Raw genomic sequence first — 20,327 nt, 5'->3', positions numbered from 1 at the left:
CCTGTGTTGTTTTGTCGTCACATCCTCGGATGAAGTGTGTCATTTCACTTCACAATGCAGTAAGAATGGGAGTGATTTTTTGTTTTTTTTTACAACTTTACACAAAAAATACCCTGACTGTCTAGAGTTTTAAGCATCAAACACTGTGTGTGTGTGTGTGTGTGTGGAAGGGGGGGGGGGGGGGGGTTGTGTCCAAAACTAGGTCAGACATAGAGTGACTGGAGAGAGGGAGGGAAGGGAATACAAAGCCATGAGATTTAAAACACAAATTGCTGACAGATGAGTGAAATGATGAGGAAAAATAAAGGCACTGAAATAAAATGACATAATGCTTTTTTGGCATGATTTTCCCGAGTGTTATTTGCCGCAATAAGATGATTATTATTTGTATTATTATGCTATTTTTATATCATTATTGTGATATGATTATAATAGCAGTGAGTTGTCATCTTTGTCTAAATGAGGTTGACGCAGAGTGGCACAGTGAAGCCACACAGCACCACAACGCCCCCGTGTGGTATCTAATCAGTATTGCACCCATTCAACACAATACCAAACACATGACATTGATGTCGTTTGTTACACTGTAGATAATTCATTAAAATAACAGATTCTGTTCATATTTGAGGGAGCAGCCAAGGCACCGACGGAGTCCGGTTTGGGGGGCTTTTGCAGACGATGTGATCCTGATGGCCTCAATGGGCTGTGATCTTCAGCGTTTGTGTGAAGCTTCTGAGATGAGACTCATCTCCTTCAAATGTGAGGCCATGGTTTCTCAGGCGGAAAAGGTTGGGTTGGGCCCTCCGAGTTAGGAACGAGCAGCGTCTGCAATAATACAGTCGCTGTACCAAAGAAGGAGATTGTGGATTCAAGTGGCTGCAATGAGTTTCCTCCATGGGGTGGACTTGCCCTCAGAGATAAGGTGAGGAGCTTGGTCATCCGAAAGGGACTCAGAGTAGAGCCGTTGCTCCTTCACGTTGAGAGGAGGCCAGTGAGGCGGCTCGGGTATTTAGTCCGGATGCCCCCCTGGTGTGTTGTTCCGGTCATGCCAAGCCGGGATAAGACCCTGGGGCAGACCTGGGACACACTGGAATGATTATGTCTCACAGCTGGCCTTGGAACTGGAGGAGGTGGCTGGAGACCGGGAAATCTGGGCTTCCCTACTGAGACTGCTGCCCCCGTGACCCGGATGAACGGGACAAAACGGATGGACGGATGATTCATGGGTTGCATTTGTTTTACTGCAGGCTGCAGGTCACATGACCTGAATGGGGACCAGCCTTCAATGGCTGAAAATGGGGGTGACCACCCAAATTGATCGTATCGATCTCAATCACCCCAAAAAATATGACTCAACGTATAGACTGTGGGGCTGCACGGCGGTCGTGTGGTTAGCGTGCAGGTTACTTGGCCACTCCAAATTGTCCATAGGTATGAATGTGAGTGTGAATGGTTGTTTGCCTATATGTGCCCTGGGATTGGCTGGCCACCAGTCCAGGGTGGACCCCGCCTCTCGCCCCAAGACAGCTGGGATAGGCTCCAGCACCCTCGCGACCCTCGTGAGGATAAGCGGTAGATTCATGTATTTGCATTGTGAATTTTCCAGACTTTTCCAGAGTATCGAATCAGGAAGAAAATCAGTTGAAAAATTCCCAACACAAGTGTGCCTTCTCACTATGAACAAACTAATAATATGAAAGGCTTTAGTTATCAGAAGATCAACCTTTATTTATTGAAACTGCTTGCATACAAAATATATTGCACTATAACCAGACATGTAAACCCAGACACCTTAAATGCTAGTAGTATTTACAAAGGAAAAGAAAAAAATGCCCCAAAGTGCTCACAAGATTTACAGCTTTTTAGACTACCCTGGTTTAAGTATGTACAGATATTCTATGCGTCGTGCCGTTCTTCCTGCCTGGGACTCCAGCGTGTGTCCAGCTGGCATTTGTTGCCATATACATTCTGGATTAAGAAGAGAAGAACCATTTGCTGCAGACAAAAAAAGTCAACGTTGGTCATCTTGTGTTGGTTCCACACCAAACCTGTCGCAAGCCTGATGGGTACAGTTGATCAAAAATGATCCCATTTCAGCAGCACATTCTTATTCTTATCCATTGTTGTTAAATATGGTTTTTAACATGGTCAACATCAAGGTTTTATGTTTGAAGTATTGTCATTTCATCACATGGAGGACATCTTGAACCCTAAACCCAAACTATCGACATGGTCTTGTAGCCGCGGGTTGAAGGATTGACTCCTCAGGTAATGTTCATGGTACATTTAGCAGGTTGACACCATTGACATACATTCATACAAACTACACTTTCAGTCCAACAGTCAATCAAACTTTTTGTACAAAATTGACTTGTTCAAACTGCAATTTTTTCCCCCATCAATGATAAAAGTCACGTCCAGTTTACATTAGTCCTGTGATACGTTTTTATTTGGAAGTGGGCAGCCAACAGACGTCCGTGTTATGCTGCTATTTTAGTTAGCAACACTCAAACACAAGAATTGAACGAATTGTGTTGGTTTCTTCAGTTGACTGTGGTAACAAGTACGCTTCCTTAACAGGTTTGGATCCATCACAGGATACAATAAAAGCCGTTCCCAATTCACTTTCCGTTTCCGTTTCCCCCGACTACAAATGGACAGCATGCAGCAGTTTCCTGCCTCCTCCTTAAACTGTACATGTTTCTACGATCATACAAACCCTATTTGTTAGTATTATCCAATAAAACAAAACAATGCACACAAGTCTATTCAACTCATTCTGGTGCGGAAAAGTTGACATCAGTTTTTTTTTTATAGCATATCGTACATTAAGGCTGGAGTCCAACCCTACAGAGAAATCAGTTGCACCATTTTGACGTAAACTTGATATAACATAGCCTGGGTGGGACATAAGCTTCAGTATAGTACATCCTCCAATGCTGGCTTACAGGCTCCAGATATGGACAGCTAATACACGTGGTCCTCGCTTTATGGGCTTCATGGGCTTTATGGGCTTTATGGGCTTTAGTGGTTACGAGCACGCTCACACAACTTATTTCAAAAACTCATTTTCTGTAAACACGAGACTCGATCGAGAACTATTTTTTGGAAGATGAATAAATATCACCGACTCTTAGTGAACTTTTTATACTTCAATACATCTCCCAAGCGTCAAAGTGCGCCAAAGAAAAGGAAAGCCAACACCATGCACGGGAAAAGGAAGGAAAGAACAAGATGGCCGTCCCCCACGGAAAATAGATGGATGGATAAAAAGCTTTAAAACGGGAGACACGCCCACCAATATTGGCAGGTCTTTTGGTCCGAACAGCTCCACTGTCACAACCATCAACAAGGATAACAATTATTGAATGCTGGAGGGGTCATGGAGTCTGTGCGCTGTTACAAGGACAATCCTTCCAGAATAGCCTGCACAACAACTCCAGGGATACTTTTTATTACTACAGTATATTCTAGATGTCCTTCATGTGTTCTGTACTAAACTTGACTCTAGGAACCAGAGGACCACCCGTATTTTACCAGAAAATGTGAAGAAATACATTTTCACATTTCTCCCCCCTAAGGGACATTCTATGTAGATTCCTGTAATGGCTGGTAGACGCTTTGTATCCAACAATATTGAACGATGTTAGATTTCAATGGAAACAAGCTTGACTGATTCACTGCCTGGAATATTTGAGATCAATTTGAATAAAGTCATATAATGGATGGATGATGACTGGACCGCAACAATAGACAGTCCTCGAAACACAACTATGTAACACATTTTAGGACATCCACTCGTGAATGAATATTTTAGGACATTTCACTATCAATGTGACTCACCCCTGCTATGGAGGATACTTTTTACAGCAAGTTTATTATCAAGAGATCTAGCATTCAACTGATATCAAACAGCAAAAAAAGAAAGAAAATAAGGATAAGTGCACATTTGAAATAATAGTACAAATCTTTTTTTCTCCAGACAAATAATGACATCATTATATACAGTATGCCACCCTCGCTCTTCAAACAAACAACTCCATTCGGTGAATGTTTGACGGACAGTAAAAATATTATTTGTACTTGAACCACTTTTGGATGCTTTGCAGTGAGAAATAAATCATTGATAGTTCTGTAAAAATAAGTACAACGGAAAGGAAATACTGGCCTCAGAAATCACGATGGGAGCGTTTTGGAAAAAAAAATGCTATGAGACCAGACGGTAAGTGTGGGAACCAGAAATTAGCGTTGGAAGGGGTCTGAAAATAACATAAGCAGTCAAGTGCTTGCAAAAGAACCCAAAGAGAAGCATAAATCCAAGGCACGGAGATAGAAACAACCTTTTAAAAAGCTTTTTAAATGACTTTTATGCTCAGACTTCAATCATTTTAGTTAACTTTACAATGACGCACTTGTATTTTAAAAGCAGGGAATGAAGTTCTGCTTGAACCATCAAACATGTCGAGGTTGTATGACGTGGCTGAATGGCAGCCGTCATCGAAATGCAGTACACCAGTTGTCATCTTTTGTTCCACTGTAATTGTGCACAACAAACGAGTCTATTTGCAGGTGTATCGTTCTGTGGAATCACGTGACCAAACAAAGCGTCCAAACGTGTTGGTATACAGGCTTTTGAAAATGGAATACAACAGCAAAATAAGCCACCATGGGGGGAAATGTGGTATTATTATTCAAGTATTATTCAACAGTATTATTCAAGAAAGAACTTGTAGCAAAGTATGTTCATCATTCATTCATTTTCTGCTGCTTATCCTCACCAGGGTCGCTGGGGTGCTGGAGCCTATCCCAGCTGTATTCGGTCACCAGCCAATCACAGGGCATTCATCATTCATTTCATTCTTAATTTATATGCATTTAACACATTGTTTTCTGCATGTAAAACTATAATTATTCTCTATAAAATGTGTTTTTCTTTATAGTTTTCGGTGTTGCGAACAAATCTGACAATGGGAAAAATTGCTTTGGTTCTTGTATGATCTGTTTTTGACGCACTTTTGGAACAAATTACTGAGAAAAACCAAGGTTCCATTGTAGTTGATTTGCATCTGAGTGCCATGGACTTATGTTATCATATCATACTATCATCTTGGAAGGACAAAACACCAACACGCTTAAGATCCACCAAAAAAGTTGACCGATTCCATCCCAAATCATGGAAAAAACAAGGCTAAATACAGATCAAGCCCCTGTAAGGCGGGCCTACAAATGTATCCTGTTCTAACGCAGTAAAGGGTTTTCTCTACCCTGACATGAGTGAAATCCATGGCGATTTGTCATGTCGGATTTCAGACATCCGATTCTACTCAACACTGAAGTTCACAACTTTAGCTGTGTGCTGTCAAACGTCGTCCACAGACAACAGAGGGGTCCTGATCCCAGGAGGGAGGGTTCATGCTGCCTGCCTATCAGAGGAGCCTCGTGTGAAAGCAGGCTCAGGTCATGGATCAAAGATGAGTGTGTGGATGCCGTCCAAGATCAGGTCACCGTTGTGGCAGGATGACAGTCCGGTTAAGATAAGGGACATGTTGTTAGTACAAGTGCCGCTTCTCGTTACAATTATTTGCAAGTTGAATACAGTACAAGCAACCACAGAAGCTGATATTGATGCGTCATGGAAGATATTGCCCGTACTTCACCAGGGTGGAGCACTGGACTCATTGTGCCCCAAGCACATGAAAAAGGGATGTCTTAAGGTCAAGTAGGAAACCTCAAGGTGCAGAGAGAGTGAAGGCTAGCATGCGTAGCGTCACCATGTTGCTAATAGAGGAGAAGCGATGCATATAACTCAACGTTGGATGTGTTTCGACAGAAAGTTTGTTGGTCGAGAACATCCATGTCGCAGACCAGCATGGTCTTCACTACCATAAGCCTTCCATGCTGATGGAATTGAACCTCCTGTCTATTACCGTGATTACTGAAAACAGAAAAAAACTAAACTATGGATGGTTAAAGACCGATTGTGTTTTGTGTGACGTGTGTGTGGCTGTGTGCGAGTGTGTGTTCATTTCGGAGTATATGTGTCTAAGTGGGAAGGTCCTCCAGTGATGCATTTACGACACTCCGTTCACCAGAGGGGGAGCATCCTGTTTCTCCTTCTTCATCCCTCGGTCTCTGATGGGCCGGTGATGATGGCGTGGAGGCCCCTCGCTGCTGGCGCTGATGCCACCCTGCGATGAAGAAGGCCCACCTCCTCTCCCGCCTGAGGAATGCTGCACGCTACGTTCATTGTTCCCGTCCACACGGATCTGTGAGGGGCCAGGGAAGTAACTGGCTTTTATATTCTGATGAGTTATGTTGCTTTGCACATCAACATCTGGTATTCACCGTATACAGTAGACAAATGTCAGTACAGTAGATCAGTAGATCCTCGTGGAGAGGAGGACATCCGGTGTGGACTTGATGTGCACAGCTGAGGTAGACAGCTAGGTATCTACTGGAGAACAGTGCAGCTTCATGCAAAAGTTCTCCTTGTGTTGTGCGGGGGGGAGTTCCACCCACAATGAAGACGACCTGGTACAATATGACGGTGCTGGGAGGCATTACATCATACCCAATTCCATCTATTGACCCAGGCAGAGGGGTGGTTACAGAGGAACTTGTCCTTCTGTTATGAATAAACTTACCAACTAAAGTGTTGAATCAGAGCAACTGCAACTCGCCGATCCGATCCAGTAACAAGGAGACAAATTAAAACTACAGAAGCTTAAATAAGTCATATTTTTTAGTATATTCATATAATAAAACCTGTTTAATAAGAAGACACTTTTCAATTTCAACACCCAAATTTCATTTTTGTATTCGCAAATGAACTGACAGTATGTGAGAAACATATTTAGTACAGTAGACCTGGAATGTCCATATCCACCACTGCAGATTGCAATCCAGCAATTACAAATAATTCACTATGCAAGTCATTTCAGTTATTGCTGTTTTTATGCGGCATATGCTGGATTAGATCCCAGGTATTTTAGGACAAGCAGAGGAGGGAACCCTGAACTGGACCGACACAAAGAAACAGAACCACTCAAACCTTTGAGTCTTCAGTAAACCTTGGATCCATATTATTGGACAGTGGTAGGATGTTGGAAGAGAACCCACACAAGCACAGAGACAACATGCAAGGGTTTGAGCCAACACAAATTCAAATGCTCAAATAATACTATATATTCATAGAAACACCATATAACTTGATAATTCCACAAAGTATTAAAGCACTATACCTGTAGGGTGTCTTCCTGCGCTCTTGTCTTGGGGTCTCTGCTATGACGAGGCCTTGGGTCGCTCCACTGCACATCATCACCTAACCGAGACCGCCAGGGATACCGTATCAAACAAAGTATGTCCTGATAAGCCGAAAGTTTAACTCACTTTTATATCCTCCTCGTCCTCTACCCCCTCGTCCTCGAGGTCCTCCACCACCGCCTCTCCTCCTGCCATCCGTTCGTCTTGGCAAGGTTCCACCTCCTGTCATTAGCTCCTCAGTGGGAGCCAGTGACCAATCGCTGAGCTCGTCTCTGTGGTCTGACTCCGTCTCTGAAGCGTTGGATGCCTCTGAGTTGGTGCCTGGTGGACAAGGTCCACAAATGAAAGCACGTTGAAACCGACCCATTTCATGTGGCTCATAGTGTATGTATAAGTGTACACAACGGTAACGGTAACGACACCTGATGCAAACGCTGCACCCCCTCCTCTTCGTCCTCGACCGCCTCTTCCTCCTCCTCCTCCATAGGGCTTCCCACCTCCCGCTCCTCTCCCGAGGCCTGTGCCATTATCAAACACATAGCTTTTGTCTTTAGGATTTCGTGGGCCCGTTCCTCCTACACTGGCCCCGCCTCCTATTTGTCTCAGCTGCTCGTCGATCTGAAGACGCTCTAGACGAAGCTGGTCCACCTCCTGCAGGTACAGAGTCAGAACAACAAGCTCTAGATTATCGACATAACCAGAGAATGGCCAGCATCCCATGATATTGGCATGTAACAAACCACTGCATGGGCATTTCTGGCATACCTTCAGATAGTTGAGGTGGTAGTCCAGCAGTACCGTTGCATTGGAGATGCTTTCCTTGGTCCCCACAAATACAAATGGCACCATTCCCTAGGGAGAAAAAACTTCTATTACCATGTGCAACAATATGTTTAACAAAGTCATAAAAGAAGCCTTAACAAAATATAAGCCATCTTGGTCACGCATTGCTTAAAATGTGTATTTGAGATTGTCTGTTAAATATGACTATTTGGAATTTTAAATGATGTGCACGGCAAGATCATTTGCAATTAGCAAATATTTTTTACAAATATTTTTTCAATAATTTAAACATGACATGGTTAAGTTTGCTGTCCCAAATCAACTGCTGGAGATGCACACTTACCATAAATGACTACCACATTTATTCACTTCCTCTTCCTTCTTCTGAATGGCAACACTCGAGTTGGCCCCTTTCTTTTTGCTACACAGCCAAGATGGCGGCTACTGAGGGTGGTGACAGTTCATCACTGCGCACTCACCATATTGGGTGTTTTGAGCGCACTAGCATGGTCCGAACAGCACATTTTGCCATACTTACCACAGGATGTACTCAAGTCTCAGTATGCACGTGTGCAAATTGACTAATTGAGACTGATTCGATTACAATGAATACAGAAGTGAAACTGGTATGATTCCACTCCTCCCACACAAGTCAGTATGACTTATGATGATGATGATGATGATGATGATCGTGGCCAGTCTTGTAAAATGAGGCGTCATGTGCAGAGTCATCAAGTATTTCTTTCTGACTCACCTCGTCTCCTGCTGCCGCCGCCGCCACCGATGCCGATGCCACCGAGGGCTTTTTGTCATTCTCAGGCTCAATGCGAACACGCACCACGCCAGACTTATCAACCACTTCCTGGATCAGTTTGCCACTCTTCCCAATCACCTTTCCTAAAAGAATATAAGGATGATTACTACAGATTACAATGCAGCATATCAATGTATCAAATCAAATTCCATATTTTTCATGCTAGCATAGCAACTCCGATGTATGAAGTCATTGCTGGGATATTAAAGGATTGCAAAAAAATAAATAAATTGCGAGGATTTTTCTCACCTACTAAGTTCCGGGGAACTTTGATGACATCTTCGGAAAACTCCAGGAAACTCCTTGCCATACGAACAGCATCCTGGTCCTAAATACCAAACATTAAACGCTTTGTGTAACATTTTTATACGTCACAATTCAGTTCAATTCAAGTTTATGGGTGACAGTTATGCAGTCATGTTACTTTTTTCACCAAAGCAACATTATTTAAAGCCCGTTTTCCCGTTCATTATGTACTTATGAAATGTCAACATTTGTATATACGGTACAGGCTAATGAGGTATATACTATAAAAGGTAGATGCAAACATCTATAACTACACCATCTATCAGCTGAGCTGTCATACCTCTCCGTAAATATGGAAGGTGCATGTCTCTTCATCCAGATCGATATTAGTAACTCCAGGAACTTTACGGGCTTGCTGAATGTTGGCCCCATGAGTCCCGATGGCGAGCCCCATCAAATCATCACGTACTGCAAATTGTTCATGGAAGCGTGATGCCAGCTGCCGGGAGCTCTGCAAAGACAAATGTATTTTACTTTTGATAGGCAGGAAGGATACAATCTCTTGGCTCACACGTACCTCCAGTTGTCTGCTGGCCTCTTCATTCCTCAGCATGAGAGACAGTTTGGTGCGGAGGCTCCTGAAGTGCATGTCGCTCATCATGTTGGCCCGCTTTGCCGTGACCTCATTCACCGACTGTTAGAACAAACCAAAGCGCAACTACCTTTAATAATCTACCGTGGAATACTAATATGTGTCAGACAAGGGGAGTCAATTACGGGGTGTCACAGTTACAGTGTGTCTTGGCGGCTCCCACACAACATATATTTTTTTTAAGAAAGCAAGACATTTCACACACCAAGATGACGAGCTGCTTCTTCTCTGAGTCATAAGTGACACTGAACGCTCCCACGGCCTTTTTGAAGTCTTTGTGTGCTGATTCCTTGGAGCACCTGTTAATAAGAAGTTAAACATGCATATTATGATGACAGTACAACGTGTCCATGCATCTATTCTGAATCAATAGTCTCGTGTTTACTATATTTCAGGGCAAACCTACATCTGCCGTAGATCATCAGGGACGTCCAGTCTGATCTTGAGGAAGGTATTTTTGGTAGCTGGTTTGTTTGGATTGATCGGCCGTAACCGCTCCAGCGTCACAATCTCGTTTAATGTTGCATCACATGCAGCATACTCTATAACATAAAACTACAGACACACAAAGCGACAAGGCTTGTCATGTTACTGTGATGCTATATGAAAAGAACCGGAAAAGAATGTTTTCATGTATCAATGCAAGTCAATGTTCCTTCAATATAAACACTCCCACGACTATAGTGTGCACAGAAATGAAAGTAAGCACAAACGGGTATCGTTTGAGTCCTACCTCTCCTTTGACCATGCGAACCTTGGCCAGCCACCAACCACATGGTTCCTTGTCATTAGACCTGGAGTACACCTGACAAAACCCACAGCGTCAATATTACATATCACAAGCTTAGGCAACAACAATAAGAATAAAAGATGTCAATTACAGCGCCTGAGACAAATCATGCAAATAAAAGTTCATTTGTAAAGGATTTTTAGCTAGCGAGAAATGACTACAAAGTCTCACCTCAACCTCATCGCTCTCATTTATCTCTTTGCAGAACCCTGTTGGAGGAGGAAATCGCACATCGTGGAATGGGATCTGGCGCTCCGGCTGCCAGCTGGGATGAAAGCACATATTCATTTAGGCACTAGTAGAGTAAAAGTTCGATTTCCAGTTAGTTTGCTGACAACTATGCATCACTCACTTGTTTTCAAATGCTACTGTGACTGATCCTTCATGGACATCCTTCACAAAAGCCTGAAAGAAGCAAATATTAGATTAAGACATATTGACAGACTTGTCAAAATAAGCAGCAAGCAAAAGACTGCACATTCTGTTTTGTTTGTTTTCACTGCTTGTTAATGCAAACGTGCATTTTACAATGCCTATTCTGAGTGAAATAAAGAGCTCACAGTTAGTTGGTTTAGTTATTCTACATTATATGTTGGTAGTGTATTGTGTGCTTTATATAATTTTAAGTCAAAATGATTGAATATCTGTCAATAATTAATGGCACAATTATCGACAGGCCTATTTCCCTTAACCAAATGCACAGGCATTACAGCTTGTTGAGGACTTGCACACATTGTTAGCTACGTGTGTCCAGAGGCTGGGGGATTTTGTAGGGCCCTATACGTGGCTCTCACACAACCCATGAACTTTGCCCAGACCGTTTGGCTCACTCTAAGGTTATAAACGCTCTACCAAACGTTATAAGTAGGACACGCCATGCCTTGAAGAACACCAGACTAGAGTGCTGTGCCTCTAGCTTGCACTAGCCTGGCAAGCTAACAGTAAGTAACAGATGCAATGAAGCGAAAGGCGAAGGGGAGCAACCCAAATTCCCAGCAGACTGGAGGTGGGCTAACATTACAACCTGCTCAACCTCGCCAGGACATTCGCCTGGCTCATATAAAACATTGATCCATAAATTGGCCATGTTACTTTCCCAAAGCACTGCAATTACACAAGTAAGGTGGGTTGCTGGAAAAAGGGGATGGGCATAATACCAGAGTAGCTTATTGTTGAGAATTTTTTTAATAAAAAATTATTAAAAATTAATAACACCGGGTCTGCTATAGAATAAGAATATGTAGCAGGAGGGATCAGTGTTTGCAACCTTGCAACATTGTTGTTCCATTTAGCAAGTAATCAGACCCATCATCTAAAAAAAAGTTATCAAAATGGTGAGATTTATCGACTTAGTTGTCATAATAAAAAGACACCTAGAACTAGTATGCTGTTTTCATTGAATGTTGTTTTCCCGTTATTACAGCCCTTCAGACAATGAAATAACACCCCTGTAGTCACCTTTACACATGAATTATGCAATACAGCAGCACACCCTGCTCATTGAGAATAGCGATAAGTGCATTCATGTCAAAAGGTCGCTACATTGTTAGCAACGCTGATCCATCCTGCTACGTCTTCCTATTCTCTAGCAGACCAGGTGTATATGAAGTGTTTTAAGAAGCAGCCTTATGACACCTACTACCTTCTACTGCACAGCACTGGAATGACAAGCTGCATTCAAGAACAGTCAGGTGAGGGTGAACATGGCAGGCCACAAATAAAAACACTTTTATAGCACTTCATTGGCGTTAAGCACATGATGTGGTTGTCAAGCTAAAATGTTACTGGGGTGGTACAAATCTGTCATTCTATTGCAAATGCTGATATGAAATCAAAGAGGTGGGTGGTATTAAATCATACCTACACAGAAAATACTGTACAATAACGCCATTCTTTGAGTTATCACATATTGTTCGCAATGCCTGATTGTTGATTGGATATTAATACAAAAATTTCCGTTGATGTAGATCAATAAATGATCTGTGTGCTCTTCACTGGATGAATTCCAAACAATTGCTGTATATTGGACACGTTATACTCCTCCACAGTATGCCACCGTATTAACAAGTAGTACTTAAACCAGACGCTTTGGCAGCCTTACGAACTATAGGACTAAATAAATAGATTATTTCATTTTAAAATAATGAATTAGAAAAATACATGTTACATTACAAATTATTGACCAATTGGCGGCTGCTTTACTGATATGAAATCATCGTGTTCAGCCTAAATCATACACATTTTGCTATCTTGACATATCTTGCAGCAAAGACAGTCTTAGCTTTGTTTACAGCTTTGCTGTCCCATCCGGCGGAGGGTGCGAAGAGGCACGGAGGCCCGAAGACACCAAGCAGGTACCTCAATGCTAGTCCGACGGGGACATTCCACCCCAGCTAATTAGACGTTCATAGGTACAGAAAGACCCGTTGCAAAATCGCCAACTTACCTTATAAAAGGCGCCGCTTGTCCCCCTCACTTCCACTAGAAGCTCGTCCATGACGCAAGTTACCTCAGCTCGCTAGCTAGCTAACCACCGTTAGCGATACGAGTAGCTAGCTAGCTAGCTGGCTAGCCTGGCGCTAGCCAAGTCAGACTGTTCTCGGATGCAAGAGGAGGGGAACCAATTAATATTTGTGACGGTGAAAAAAAATATTCCCCGTTCCGCAAGGTCGTTAAATTTCAATTTTTGTGGAATGCGAGTGTGCCAATTGGGCTCTGCGATGATGTATCAAAGGCGAACCATGTAGAGCACGGAATGGTTAGCTTGTAGGTAATGTGTGATTAGCGCTGAGGCGGCTACGGCTGCTTGCATCTATGTGACGTCTCCACTCTCTTCCTCTACCAGCCTCCGAGGGCTTTCACATCCGTGGCAGCCTGCTGCTGCTATCCACAGGTTGCACACAGCAGTACCTCATCCAGACCAATATTTACAGACAACGTGAGTCAATATTTTACACTTGATTGATTTTGGAATGTAGACGTCTTAATTATCACGTGTGCGCGCACTATAAAGCCATAAAAAGAAGCAAACATATAAAATGATATTTGTAGAAAATGTCCTCAAGTGCACCGGACCATGGGGGGGAAAGGCCACCAGTGGGGAGGGGGGGTTCAGAACCGAGGATAGCGACCACTTTTTCCCAGCAGGTAACTCCCATTCTGTTAATGATTCACAGCTTCTTTGCATTGTGTGTTGAATATGACACATACCATGAAGGAGTTTTACATCTTTGTCCCTGTCCAAGCCTGAGCTTGTGTGAGGGACATTCAAACTAAACGATGGACTCGTCCACAGTTTGGTGTCTGGAACCAAACTGGTTATACCCTGGAGTTGCTTCTGTGTTGTAAAAAGAGAGGGTCACGTCCCCATGCCTTCGGGTTGGGGAAAGGGTCCCGACTGTTGTGTGTGCTTACATTCAGAGTCCAGAGTACCCAGGCTTCTTGGAGTCCATCAAAATGGAGCTGGAGGGCACCACAGCTGGTGACTACATCGTCCTACTGGGAGATTTCCCAGTCCCACGGCCATGTGGGCAATGACTGTGAGGAACCCTGTACAACATTTACACAACAGTACATATTAGTACATATTAGTACATATTTTCATAGAGTAAGTCTAACAAGCTGCAAATAGAGGATGGGGCCCCTTTAACAGTAACAGGGTCATTTTATTGTAACAAAACTGTTTACTGACATATTTCCTCTCATGTATCTGATAGTCTCATCCTCCCAGTTGTCAGCATTGCTCATCTGCACAATCCATTAATGGACACACAATCTGCTGAAGAGAAAAAAAATGGCAAAAACCACATGTTTGGAAAGGGGGGGGGGACAAGTAATCTAACAGTGGGAAATGTGGAAGGCATTCAAGAAAGCATTCAAAAGCAGAAGCACTGACCGTCAAGAGTAAAATAAAAAAGGGTGTAAAAATTATTACAAAAAATAATTAAAATAAATAAATACATTAAAAATAATCAGTTTTTAATTAATTGTGATTAATCACCAAGTCCGAAATATGCCCATTTTAATGTAATTTAATTAACAGAAAGATAAATGACAGGACGGGCTGATATATACAGCATTGTACTATGTATTAATATCTCCAAATTAACAGAATATGCAAATCAAGCTAAAAGCTATCAGACAAGTCAAAAAATCCATTTGTCTAACACCAGTTTCTTTAATAGTAGCAGAACATTTGGATTGCACTCATGAGCAATGTGGAGTTGCGTTCAAAGACATCACGGAATGTTTTCAGTGTATTTTCCAGCATACTTTCATCCATCCATCCATTTTCTATCATTAGGGTCGCGGGGGTCCAGCATACTTAAATGTACCAAATTGTTCATCCAAGTGAGTGAGAAGAGTATCTACTTAATGTTCTTTATCTTCCTGCTTATTTATACACACACACACACACACATTGTAAAGACGTTTTTGTGATGTTTCGAGATACATACAGTAGGGGACAGTACTGCTGTTGATGTGTTCAGGTCGGAATGAGGTTAATGAAGTTAAAACACATTGCATGTATTTCAGATTTGTATTCATAACCCACATATCCAGTGGTTTCGCAGACATGAATTTATTAGAATAGCGACAGAAGTCAGTTCGCTACAAGTGCCTCTCTTGTGTACGCAATGTAAGAAATAATTGAGGCCACCAGACTGTCAGCGTGGAGGGACGACACAAATGTTCACTCATCTGTTTTATTTCCATGTGTGGTATTAGACTAATTGGGGAACTCGATTCCTTTTACTGACACAAGTTCTTAAGATCCACTCACTGAAGTGAATCGGGTCATTGACTCGTGTCATGTCATCACAAACACATACAAATGTAGGTATGGTAACAGCTGCCCACTTAGCGACACGTTAATTCAATTAGGTAGCCGTAGCAGGGCTGAGTAAATGAGTTAATGGAGATCTTCAAATCTCACAGATCAGCAGCTGATCCTGATCCTGAAGACCGGGTCGGAACATCCCTAGTTTCTTCCTGGTTGTGGTTTTCCATGGTGTGTGTCTTAGATATGTTTAGTTTCCTCTGTAGTGATTTTCACAGTGATTTTATGCAAGTCATTGCAGTATATAGAAACGTATATGCGCCTTTCCCCAGATGAGGTCATTAAAATTATGAGCAGATGTTCATTTATCCCTTTCATTCATCATTGATATTTATTTATATGCAATTCAAATTGTATCTAGCTGTAAAAACAGGTTTTTGCTTCCTGTAACGCATTAATTGGATTTACATTATTCGTTACGGGACAAATTGATTTGGTTAGCATCTGTTCAGTTAGTGTCAGATTCTGAATGACTCTAACTGAGGTTCCACTGTATGTTGCACTCAATATGTATATACGTATGCATGAATTCATGTATTTCTTCTCATGTATTTCTTCTACCTTTCATTCCATCCTTGTCTTCTATCCACTTTTCTTAAGCTAAAGAATAAGTTCGGAGCATCCTCTTGTGTAAGAAGAGACACTGCGAACAGTTCATCGCCTTGCTCTTGTTTTGTTCCCCATCATCTTTCTCCTCCCCATCCTTGACATTCACAGTTCTTCTGTACTTCCGTACAGGTTTCCCTTCCATCACTCCTACCAATTCCCTTTTTCAACAAAGACAATTACTCTTTGTCTCAGTCTCTTGTGTTAACCGCACTTTCCCGTCCTCTCTCTCGACGTCTCTGTAGAGCAGAGACTTTTGGGCTTTCAGGCGACAGGCCAGTGCCATGAAGATTGAGTCCACATTCTGGCTCTCCTTTGGGTCCTTTGCAGATGTCTCAAACAGCAGCATGTTGTGGGAGTCTGCAAATTTCAATGCCATGTTGGAGGGCACCTGTAAAATTGGGATTGTTTGATTTTGATGATGGATTGTACCTGGAAATAGCCTCAGTTGTTTGTGCTGTTTGGGTCTACTGACCTGTATTTGTTCTACCAGGTCACACTTGTTCCCCACTAGGACTCGAGGTACTGATGCAGAGACCCTATGACCATTACACTCCTGTAATAAAATAGAACACACTGGATAATTGAATCAGGGAAAGAAAAATGTACACTCAATTACAGTACTTAATGAGGAAGGAACCCTAACCACTACTCAGTTCCTCATTAGTTCCTCAGTAAGTAATTTATGTGCCTTAGTCATTAGTTCCTCATTAGTTTCAAGTCAAGATGTAACAGACCTCAACAAAATTTAGACGGGATTTGAACCCAGGATACTAACCACTTGCACCTCACCCTCATCGCAACACTGGGTACCCTATTACTATGTACTGTCAAGATGGTTATGGTTCCCTTTATTTTGAATATGCTAAACTACTATGACTGCGAGTGTGAATGGTTGTTTGTCTATATGTGCCCTCCGATTGGCTGGTAACCAATCCAGGGTGTATACCACCTCTCGCCAGCTGGGATAGGCTCCAGCATACCCCTGCGACACAAGTGAGGAGAATCGGCATAGAGATGGGACGGATACATGACACGTTTACACCGTGTTTGCACAATTCAACGTGTACATAGGAGGAGGAAGAAACGGGGCCTTACGGTTGGACCATTTTTACCACTACACTAGAGCATGCCAAACCTCTTTTGTGAGAAAGTCCACTCCATCGGCTAACCTTAGAGATGGTGAAAACACTGGGAAGATGATGACGATGATGGAGCTCAATATGCCAAAAAGAGAAAAACACTGCATTAGTTGGTTGTTATACTGACCTCTATCCATGTTTGCAGGTTGCGGAAGGAAGCCATTTTGGTGACATCATAAACAAATACCACTGCATGGACATTCCGGTAGTAGTGTTCCACCATGGATTTTCGAAATCTCTCCTGACCTGCCGTGTCCCATACTTGTACCTGGAGAAGAGACAGGTATGTGTGTAAAGGTTTGGATCCAGTGGTATTTGGGACGGCTTCCATTTTATGTCAAGCCCTGATGCTACCCAGCCGTGGCGTATCACAGTGTCTTGCTTTTGTCAGTGCTCCTTAAGGGCTGAAAGAAATGAAGAAAAACTACTACACATAAAGGTTTTACAGATTCATCAGGCGGGCAAAGAGAAAGTGATTGTTCTTCCTCCCTTTGAACTAGACAGGTGCTTCGTTTCTCACAAGGGATATTTCATGGCACTCACCTGAGGGCTCTTATAAATAAATAAAAATATTGCCAACTTTTCTTAGATTACCATTTGAAAGGTCTGTTTTTGGGTTTGTTTTGTTTTTTTATCAGAGGATGAAAACAGAACATCAATGCCATGTGGGACGGAGGACTGGTAATGATGACTGGTTATTATTTAGACAGTAATTAATAACACATTAAAATAGCAAAGATTTGTATCATTGTGTTTGTTGGCAAGTTAAAATAACAATAATACCACAATTGTTGAACCGTCAGAGTTCAGCCTTGTCAGATGGCAACAAATCTGCTGCTTTTTATATGCCTCAAATCGGACTAAAAAGGTGAGGCATATGGCGAGGAAACGTAGGAATTGGGGCTTTTTAAACAGTGCTACATGTATGCTGTATTTTCAACTAGTATTACCAATGTCGTGTAAATGGGACGTGATTTCTGCAGAAAAAGACCAAAAACACCAACATTTTGTAAAAAGCTTGTAAGAATGTCTCATATTCTCGTTGTACTTCCGTCCATCATATACTATTTCAATGATTAATGATTCAATGATGACACGCTGACCTAATAGAATAAAATGAGTCAGCATTTTGGGCTTTCTGGAGGTTGCAGACAGGATAGGCTTGTCAGCTGAGACTGAAAATGGGGGAGGGGAGATATTATGCACGTGTGGCTTTGTTGCATCCATACTTGCTGGGCAGCTGCATGGGGGGGGGGCATAGTGGACAAGGACGCGGTGTCACTATGTCATTATTTGACATTATATCATGTTTGCTGTGCTATTGTATGCAGGGTTATATGCTTTGATGCAATTCAGGAAGCACAGCTAACCCTTTGTTTGGACTCTTTAACAAAAATGACAATAGGCTCAAGGAATTGCAGTCGTAGTAGCAAGTAGTATTATAAGTTTCTGTCCTTAATTAGTTAAATCATTGATAACGGTGCACCAGAAGAACACACAGTGATTAGATCGAAAAGAAAACATTGATCGTAGTAACCGGACTGAAAAACAAAGTAGCTAACATTGCCTTGTTTTGGTGCTAAAACAATAGTTACTATTAATTTAGTGACACTGAAATTAGACAAAAATGAGGTATGGCAACTCACACACACGTTTTTTTTTGTTCATTTTGTTCAGTTTATTTATATTATTGAAGTATTTAAATTCCCTGTTCAACTCGAATGTGACACAATTCTGTAACAATGAAAAGCCTGTGTGCTGGGACACAATTAGTATGTTTTCCTTTGTTTAAGTATCAGTTGAGGCATCATTTAAGCACCGTTTGGCACCGGTATCGGATAATGTGTAAACGATACCCAACCCTAATGCTGATGCTAATTAAACTATCTGGAATTGTTTGTAACATGTTAGTTGAGGCAAATAAACACTATTTGTATTGCAACACTGTCTTTGGACATAAAATGTAAAATAAAAATACATGAATAACACTTATATGCCAAATTGGGCATCGTTAGCCAGAGTAGTGAATGTATGATTCCAGGGTATTTTAGGAATAACTGGTGTGTGTGTGTGTGTGTGTGATGTTATAGAAAGACTAGGCCTTCATCCTCTGAGAGCAGATCAACAAGAACCCAGGATGTGATGGGGGGGGCAGGGAAACACCTCTTATCCACATCCACTCTCATACCTTAATAGTCTCCCCCTCAATCTCCACCGCCTTCTCCCTAAAGTCCACGCCGATGGTGGCCTCGGTCTTGTCCGGAAAACTCCCTCCGGTGAAGCGGAAGGTGAGACACGTCTTCCCCACATTGGAGTCCCCGATGACGATTATCTTAAAGATCCTCGTCTGGATGCTCAGCTCCAGGGAGGACCCGCTCAGATCCGCGGACGACGTGAAGCCGGCGCCGGCGTCGTTGCTGCTGCCGGCTCGGCTCCGGCTCCTGTAGACATCCATGGATGATGTCAGGATGGTCACATTGTCGTCCGCTCGGCTCGTCCGCGTCGTCCTCATTCCTCGGCTCTCCTCCTCCGGGGAGTCGTTTGTCATTGTGCCGGAGGAGGCGATGCAAAAACGGGGATGCGTGTGAGTGGAGAGGCGAGTGGATGGATGGAGAGAAGGGAGGGGAGAGGAGGAAAGAAGGAGGAGACTTGATATGCGATAAGACCGAGATGGCTTTTAAAAACATACGAACGTCTACATCGTCTCAACCAATTCACACACTTTGGTTAACTACATTAACTAAAGTAGTTTATATCTGGCATTTTAAAGTCATTTTAAGACACTTACCGTTTAAGGCAAATGACTTACCCTTATAAGTTACTTATTTAGGTAAACCTGCACAATTAAATGCAATACAGTGCAAGAGTTGCATATTTAAAATTTAAATATACTGTATTGTAGTTTACAGTGGGACTGTATAGAGCCTTTTTAAAAATATCCATCTCACATAAAACAAAATCACACAACATCCTTCACAATAATGTGCACTGCATATTATAGTGTCAAGTGTGCACTATGCAATTGGAATATTGCATAGTGCCTCACCAGCTTGTGTGAATATTCAACAAAGTTCTCACACCAGCTGGTCATGTGATCTGATTAGCCGCTCGTATCATCACATTCCATGAAGCAACAAGGCCTTAATGCACAGGATTGCAGTGTTGTCAGATTCCAACCCTTCTTTTATACA

At 42.3% G+C, this 20,327-nt stretch overlaps 2 protein-coding genes and 1 long non-coding RNA gene across 3 annotated transcripts; 1 reads left to right on the top strand and 2 right to left on the bottom strand.

Annotated features, from left to right (window-relative positions):
• Positions 1-3,858: 3,858 nt before the first annotated feature.
• On the bottom strand, positions 3,859-13,445 carry fmr1 (fragile X messenger ribonucleoprotein 1). Its single transcript, XM_058062999.2, has 15 exons — positions 12,995-13,445; positions 10,901-10,953; positions 10,720-10,813; positions 10,492-10,563; positions 10,165-10,313; positions 9,964-10,057; positions 9,684-9,800; positions 9,447-9,617; positions 9,110-9,188; positions 8,801-8,943; positions 8,029-8,115; positions 7,686-7,914; positions 7,390-7,584; positions 7,242-7,321; positions 3,859-6,266 (listed from the first exon to the last, which is right to left on the bottom strand). The coding sequence occupies exons 1-15, from the start codon at positions 13,043-13,045 to the stop codon at positions 6,072-6,074; spliced, it is 1,809 nt and encodes a 602-aa protein (XP_057918982.1). The 5' UTR covers positions 13,046-13,445; the 3' UTR covers positions 3,859-6,071.
• Positions 12,865-18,355, top strand: LOC131110185 (uncharacterized). Its single transcript, XR_009120856.2, has 3 exons — positions 12,865-12,902; positions 13,394-13,486; positions 17,282-18,355. It is a non-coding gene; the product is annotated as an uncharacterized LOC131110185 (long non-coding RNA).
• rab33a (RAB33A, member RAS oncogene family) lies at positions 14,179-19,769 on the bottom strand. Its single transcript, XM_058063006.2, has 4 exons — positions 19,325-19,769; positions 17,264-17,404; positions 16,470-16,550; positions 14,179-16,385 (listed from the first exon to the last, which is right to left on the bottom strand). Exons 1-4 carry the CDS (start codon positions 19,682-19,684, stop codon positions 16,161-16,163), a joined length of 807 nt encoding a protein of 268 aa, XP_057918989.1. The 5' UTR covers positions 19,685-19,769; the 3' UTR covers positions 14,179-16,160.
• Positions 19,770-20,327: the final 558 nt, after the last annotated feature.

The sequence above is a fragment of the Doryrhamphus excisus genome, linkage group LG22, assembly GCF_037039965.1.
Source record: "Doryrhamphus excisus strain RoL-2023G ecotype Guam linkage group LG22, RoL_Dexc_Guam_v1.1, whole genome shotgun sequence".
Classification (NCBI taxonomy): Eukaryota; Metazoa; Chordata; class Actinopteri; order Syngnathiformes; family Syngnathidae; genus Doryrhamphus; species Doryrhamphus excisus.
This window is presented reverse-complemented; position numbering and strand designations above follow the sequence as displayed.